This window comes from Eurypyga helias, unplaced genomic scaffold (assembly GCF_000690775.1).
Source record: "Eurypyga helias isolate BGI_N326 unplaced genomic scaffold, ASM69077v1 scaffold34439, whole genome shotgun sequence".
Classification (NCBI taxonomy): Eukaryota; Metazoa; Chordata; class Aves; order Eurypygiformes; family Eurypygidae; genus Eurypyga; species Eurypyga helias.
In genome coordinates this window covers 2,903-10,214 of record NW_010273261.1, presented here as the reverse complement: position 1 = coordinate 10,214, position 7,312 = coordinate 2,903, and the positions used below count along the sequence as shown (strand labels likewise).

Sequence of the window (7,312 nt, the reverse complement as noted above, 5' to 3'; positions counted from 1 at the left end):
ATGCTGGAGGCAGTGGCTGGCCCAAAGAGGGATGGTTAAAGTAAGGCAGAGCTTGAGCGAAGGTATGTTGTGTCTTGAAGGCAAAACATGTCGAAGCTCTGGGCCAAAGCTCTGTGTGGCAGGGCTGCAGCTGAAGGAGAAGGTTGGGTTCTTTTTCTTTTTTTTTTTTTTTTTTCCCCCAAAAATATCCCTTTTTCTGTGGGGTTTCGGGGTTGCAGCTGAAGGAGAAGTTGGTTTTTTTTTTTTTTTTTTTTTTCCCCACAAATCATCCTTTTTCTGGTGGGGTTTAGCCCGCCTCGTTTTGTTTGTACAAAGGACCTGTGACCTGTCGTGTTTATCTCCTCAGGCCACGGCAAAGGCAGCGCCAGTACCTCTGCAGCACGTGGCTGACGGCGCCCAAGGATACCTGGCCGCGCTACAGCAAAACAGGTGAGGCTTTCAGTGCCACCTCCTGAATCACCACGCTAGTCCCGTGCCCCTGTTGGCATGGGTGGCTGCTCCTGCCAGCCTGGCTTTCCAGGAGCCTCCGTGCACGGAAACCGGTGCTGCTTTCATCAGCTGCCAGGCCCAGACTTCACGCTGGCTGATGCAGAAAGGGAACAGCTTGTCAGCTGATGGAAGTACCTCCTTTCTCAACGGGGAGAACTCTGTTGTGTTGTATCTTAGCACTTGAGGGGGTTTTACCCCCTGTTACTGGAGGTAGAAGATGATGTCCCCCTCCCGTCTTAGAGCAGTCTTGTTGGATAATGGGAAATCCATGGGGAGAGCAAGCTGGTTTAGAATCATGGCATCATAGAATCATTTATGGGCCTTTTTTAACCCAAGATTAGAGAGTCCAGCGTAAACGTAACGCTGTCAACTCCACCACTAAACGATGTCCCTAAATGCCACGTTGACACACCAGGGATGGTGACCTGATGGGTTTCTCAGGTGGGTTTTTGACTTGGATTCATGGGAGGAGGGAGAGGAGTGAAATTTTCTGAGAGTCTCTGAAAGCACGTCTGGCTTTGGCTGTGAGCGAGCTCTCCACGTGATAAGAAAGCGGAAGAGCTGCTCCTGCTGCTCGTGCCCACGGGCTGACAGCGGTGGTACCCACATCTTCTGTCCACCCTCTAGGTATCTCCATGCAGCTGCTGGACACCAGGAGAGGAGTGCAGTCCTTCACGTTTGAGCACCATCGTGACTACCAGCAAGTGCAGTTCAAGTTCTTGGAGGCTGTAGAGTCCATGGACCCCAACAATATTGTGGTATGTTCAGAAATTGGATTGCCTGTGCTTTTGTCTCGATCCCTTTCTCTGGCAGGGCTGGTGGGCTGATGCATCCCAGTGCTTATTTTTCACCAGTGTTATTCTGAGCGGTAAGAGCCCCGCGCCTTCTGTGTGGGACGAGGCAGCGTTGCTTGCTGAGCTCTGCTTTCACCTTGATTGTAAGATAAGCGACTGCCATGGTGTAGACGAGGTCCAGTCGCTGGTGGCTGAGCCTCGGAGGTGCTGCCGAGAGCGTGCCAGGCAGCCATCTGGAAAAGGAACCCGCAGGAGCTGACCGTTTGGCTGGAAGGGTAGGAATAAAGCTGCCTTGTCTCAGCTCTTCAGCTGGAAAAGGAAAAATGTTGTATAAACGGATCTCTAAATGGGAATCTAAACTAACAGCTGTTCTATTTATAAACGCCTGCATGGATGAAAAATGTGTCTTTTCTTGGTATCTCAGCAAAACAGTCTTTGTGTTGAGCGAGCTTCATGTGTGTCCAAGCTCATTAAATTGTATGGTAACATTTATAGTTTGCAGCGATAAGCAACAGTAAAATTGCTCTGCATCCGACTGAGCCGTCATTGAGATATTTTTGCTCTGAAAACCCTGGCCACATGAGCTCGGATACACGCCCTGGAGAGGTTTCTTAAAGAGGCCATTGTCTACCAAATAAAGTTTACTTCCTTCTGCTTTCCCACCCTCTGCTCATGGCCACTGCTCTCTCCAGCTCACCACTTCTGCCTGCTGACTGGGCTGAGGGACTCGTGTCGAAGGGTGCGAGGTAATTCCTGTGCAGCAGTGATCTGCCCGAGGGCCAGCGGCCTAGGGACGACTCAGGTGGGACAGGTTGTCCGTGCTATGTTTTAGTGTTCAGGCTCTGCCCTGTTAAGTGGGTCTGGCTACATTCAAAGATATTCCTGTAGCTTTAGTCTGTCAGTTTTATGCTCAGGGTAAAATCTGACAGACAGGGGCTTTCCTGTGCCAGAACTACTTCAAACCTCCAACTAATTTAATCGTGGCAGCCACAGTTTCACGTAGCTGGAGCGCAGATCTGCCCCGCTGCTGGGGTTTCAGCATGCAAAACATGATTTTTTTGGGAGTCCTGCTCAGTGAGTGGTTTTCTGCTCTTGCCAGTGGGTTACAAGGGTTTGCTGGTGAAGTCTGAAGTGCACTTTTTCCCATCATGGTGATCCTGAGTGCTCCAGGTTGTCCAAAAAGGAGGACTAGAGAAGAATTTAAGAGCAAACAAGGAAGGGATAAAATGTCAGGCAAGTGGCACCAAGGCAGAGGCGCTGGGCTTGGACAGACTGGAACATAACGGCTCTGTACTGTAGGTGGTCACGCTGGCCACCACCCCCCAGATGTACTTCTGGAGCTTTTGAAGCCGTATTTCTCAGTTTGGGGGGTGAAAAAAAAAATCCCAAAGCTAAACTGTGAGGAGATTTGAAACAGCTTCAGTGATTTCGTACTGCAACTGAGTTTTAGGTACTTGGAAAAAGTAGTCTGTCATACAGTTAGTGAATGCGGAGGTTTTTGGGGTGTGGTTAAACTGCTGTTCTGAGGCCTGGAAAAAAATACTTTTAATCCATTACCATTTAGGAGCTGGATCCTGGAATTGTAATAGATGTGTCAAAATGTCCTCTCGGTACCCAGAGGGAGCAAAAGCTTGATGAAGTGCTCAGAGTTGTTGTTAAGGGATAGAGAACAAACCCAAAAATGTAATGATGCCTGCTGCCTGCATCTTGAATGTCGTGTGCGGTGCTGGGCCCTCGCCCTCAAAGGAGACAGTGGAGCTGGGAGAGACACCGATGATCAAAGGCCCAGCACGGCCTCTGCGCTGGACGTGTTGGGTCAGCTGGGAGGGAGGTGCCTGAGGGAAGCTGCTGTCGAGGCTCAGATCCTGTGTGGGGTGGGGAGGGATCCCGCTGTCCCATCTGACACAGAGAGGGCGCTGGCAGGTTGGGATTAAAGGGAGTTCTTCACATTGTGTGCTTAAGTGGTGGCTCTGTGTATCGCAGAGCTGAGGGGCTGGAAAAGTACCTGGGTCAGTGAGTGAACAAATTAACGGGAGGAGACACCGTTAATATAAATGGCATCTGTGTCAGTGGGGATCCCTGAATCCCAGCAGCTCAGAGTGTGCTGGGAGCCATCGTGTTTGCCCAGCTTCGCGCCCTCTTGGCCAGGAACCTGCTTGTGGAGACGGGGCATGATGGTCCTCTGCTCTGACCCAGCCTGTCCTTAGGTTCTGTGAATCCATGGTTTTAGCCTTCCACGTGAGGTGAGTCCCCAGCTGTGCGCTGTGAGCTGAGCATTGGCTCTCCGATGGCGTGGGACAGGGTTTTGCCGCCTTCAGACCTGGGGGCAAGAGCAGCCCCTCTCCTGGGCGTGGTGTCAGGGTGTTTGCCTGCCTGCCACGCTTACAGAGCTTGCAGAGTGAGTGAGAACCCCCTGCTTTCTGCCGTCGTGTAATCAAGCTCGTGCTCTTCTGTAGCTGCTGCTCGAGGTGTACCCGTACCACGTGGACTGCCTTCTGCAGCTCAGCGACGTGTGCCGGATGCAGGAGGATCAGGAGATGGCCCGTGACCTTGTAGGTAAGAGCCGAAGGGAGGAGCAGATGTCCTGGTGTGAATTAGCAGCTTTTGGTTCAGTTTGGGGTTTGTTTCAGCAGGGAAGCAGCAAACCGGAGGGGTTAGTTTGACTCCGTGGCTGGGAGCGCTCAGCCTCGGGTGATCCTGCAGGCCGGCAGCTTTGGCTGGAGGCTTTCAGACAGAGCCTGATGTGCCTGTCTGGGGCAAACCACGCCAGTGTCCACCTTCAAACTGAACAGAAGGGTCGTCTGGACATTGGGGGGGAAGGTGTCTCATCTGTAGGACGTCCCGTGCAGGAGGAGGGTCTGATTGGTACCTGCCAGGTCCTGCAGTGCGAGGGGCTGCTCCGGGAAGCCTGTGCCCTCCTCGCGGGGGCAGGAGGTGTCCTGGAGGATGACTGCCCCTCAGACTGCTGCACCATGTCTGAGGTGTGCTGTTTGGGATCCAGGGCATGTCCTCTCCAGCATGATAGGAAGGGGCAGAGGCGAAGCAAGGACAGGATCCTTGGCTTCGCCATGTGAGCTGTATCAGCTCCAATCCCAGACATCTGGAAAAGTTCCTTTTCACGGCGTGATCTTATGTCTGCAACAAGGAACGGGGCTTGCTTGCCTGAGCATCTGCTGTGCCCACGTACTCTGGCGTAGCTTTGTGCCTCGCTGGGTTGTGAACAAGCTCGTTTCACGGGGCCCAGAGCGCTAAATTACAGGGTCTTAATCGTTTTGTGAGCGGTGGGGCCGCGTAGCAGGCCGGGGCGGTGGCGTGCCCTGACGCCGTCCTTGTGTTTTGCAGAGCGGGCGCTGTACAGCCTGGAGTGCACCTTCCACCCCATCTTCAGCCTCACCAGCGGAACGTGCCGGCTGGACTACCGGCGGCTGGAGAACAGGTAGGCGGCATCTCTCTGCCCCCCCCCACGTCTGCCAGAGAGCCGTCGCCGCGTGCCCTGCCCTACTTTGGACGCGGAGCCCCAGATTCTCAACGTCTGCCGCGTCATCCGCACTGGCAGGGGGACCTTGAACGTCCCTTTCTGTCGGAACAGGCTCTGGTGCCTGGCAGTCGGTGGCAGTGCCCCTCAGCAAGGCAGCAGCGGGGCTCCTGGGTGGGTGCTGGGGTACCAGCAGCTCTTCCACTGAGGTTTCTTTGCACAGCATCCTCTTCCCTGAGGGATTTCTTACTGGAGCAATAACTGCTTCTCCCTGTCGCATCCTTCTTGCGCAGTTAGTACCTCTTGGCCCAAAACGGTGCTTAGTTTTGTCACAAAAATGCTCACTGTGTGTTCTTGGTAGCTTGTGTGCTGCCTGACCAGCGTTCGTCCCCAGCACTTGCACTGCTCCCAGCCTGTCTCTTTATGTAACGACAGCTCTGCAGCTGCTGGGAAAGGTGACTTTTCTGGGAATTTTCCAGTCAGCTGACCCAAGTCATCCCTCCCAAACTGCTGTACCTGGAGAGTGCTCAGATTTCCAGTACCTGCTCGCTGACTGGCTTGGTGCCCTCTGTGATCTGAAAGCTGTCTGTGTCTTGCCCAGTTTGGGTGTTGATCCTCCCCTTGTGCATGTCCTGCACGCCCTTTGTCACCATCCCTGTGCGGCTGGGCGGGCTGGGACGAGGCAGGGTGCACATTTTGGGGATTGCCCCAAGCTGTCAGCCAGTCTGTGAGAGCACGAGGCTGCAGGGCCCTGGTGGGCAGGAGCAGAGCAGGCCATGGCTTCGCTGCCCCTCTGCTTGCCCAAAGAAATTCTTAAAAACCCCAGAGATGGGTTTAGGGAGGGTCTATGACATCCTGTACTGCACAGGCCAAGTTCCCCAGACCCCCTGGCTGCACTGCAGTGCTGATGCTGGGGGAGCAAGGAGCTGGGGCTGACATGGGTCCCCATTCTTCAGGGGCACGAGGTACTTCTCTCCAAATCTGCTGTCTAAAACCTGTTGCTGTTCCCCACGCAGGGCTTTCTTCCTGGCTCTCTTCAAACACCTGATGTTCCTGGAGAAGAGAGGCTGTCCCCGGACAGCTCTGGAGTTCTGCAAGCTGATTTTGAGGTAGGTGCTCCTGCCAAGGGTTGCACTGTGTTCCCTTCAGGATGGGCAGGGTGTCAGGCTTGGGGGAACACACTCAAACCGAGCCTAACCCTGGCAGGACAAAAGAAACCGGAGGTGTAGCTGCTGCAGGGCTCAGTGAGGGCTTGTTTCCGCTCCTTGCAGATGCAGTGTGGCAGGGAAGTGTTGAGCACAGGCTCTTAGCTGTGGTGATGCTCTGGGGAGGGGCGGCTGTCAAGGAGGCTCGAACAGATGGGACCTGGGTGGCCCTTGCTCTTGACAGCTGAGCTGTGGGCCTGGCTGGTGGCTGTAGCAGGGCTCAGGGGGTGTGTGGAGCAGATGTGCAGCACTGTGTTCAGCCTGCTTGTTTTGTGGCCACTGATCCTCCTCCCGGGTGGTGATGGGAGGACTCTCGCCCCTCTTCAGGGCGTTGCACTGTCATCCTGGCCACCGTTCCCGTTATCTCCACTTGCTGAGTCACCGAAGCCCTCTGGATGCTAGTGGGAAAGTCTCATTTGACTTAGAAATGAGGACAGCTACTTCAGCTTTTGTGACTCTGATTTTGTTTCCTCCGCTTTGCCTCGCTCTGAAGCCTTGATCCGGAGAACGACCCTCTGTGTATGCTGCTGCTGATTGATTTTCTGTCCCTACGAGCCAAAGAATACACCTTCCTGACACGCATGTTCCAGGAGTGGGAGGTGAGTTGCCGACAGACTGCCCTGGCCAGAGAGGAGGGAGCTGGTTCCTGGGGCTCTGCCGGGAGCAGGCAGCTGGGACACAGAGCATGAGGTTTTCCTAACAGCTTAGCCCTCTGAGGGCTGTCTCAGGGCCAGGCTGGCATCCCAAGATCATTGGTACGGCCCATAATGGCTGTGGTGGTTGTTCTTGTCATCCTGGTACCCTGCAAACAATTGTCCCAGTTCAAAATCGCTTACTCAGTTGTGGGGGCACCAAGCCAGCGCCTGGAATGTAGCTGCAACCCAGCAAGCCAGAAACCCCACCCTGTGTGCAGCCCTGCTGCATCGAGACGGTTCTGCATAGCATCACTTCTCGGTAATTCTGTCTCTCTGATCCTGCAGAGTCACCGGAATTTGTCCCAGCTCCCCAATTTTGCCTTCTCCGTGCCGCTGGCTTATTTCTTCCTGAGCCAGCAGGAGGAGCGCCCGGAGCTGGAGCTAAGCCAAGCCCGGGAGAGAGCCGCCCGGCTCATCCAGCTGGCGTTGATCATGTTCCCAAGCGGTAAGTCAGTCCCCACCGGTAAGTCCGTCCCCGCAGGCCTTGTCACTGTCCTCGTCTGTGAGAGCGAAGGCCGGGCTCCACAGCCAAACGCCGAGGCGAGCGCTTTGCCTGCGGCTTGCAAATGGCCTTCGCCCCTGTCTGCGGGAGATGGGAGCCCTGACTCGGAGGCTGAGGCAGCTCAGGCAGACCGGCCGTGGCAGGTACGAGTC

General features: G+C 54.8%; 1 protein-coding gene across 1 annotated transcript in view; it reads left to right on the top strand.

The window, feature by feature from the left end:
• TCF25 (transcription factor 25 (basic helix-loop-helix)) overlaps positions 1-7,312 on the top strand; it is a gene marked incomplete at both ends in the record, with an annotated part of 16,936 nt that overhangs the window by 6,789 nt on the left and 2,835 nt on the right. The window contains 7 exons of the mRNA XM_010159423.1: positions 347-429; positions 1,117-1,247; positions 3,740-3,839; positions 4,626-4,719; positions 5,775-5,867; positions 6,457-6,562; positions 6,944-7,103. Of these exons, the coding sequence (XP_010157725.1) occupies positions 347-429; positions 1,117-1,247; positions 3,740-3,839; positions 4,626-4,719; positions 5,775-5,867; positions 6,457-6,562; positions 6,944-7,103 (767 nt within the window). The remainder of the gene's footprint in view (positions 1-346; positions 430-1,116; positions 1,248-3,739; positions 3,840-4,625; positions 4,720-5,774; positions 5,868-6,456; positions 6,563-6,943; positions 7,104-7,312) is intronic.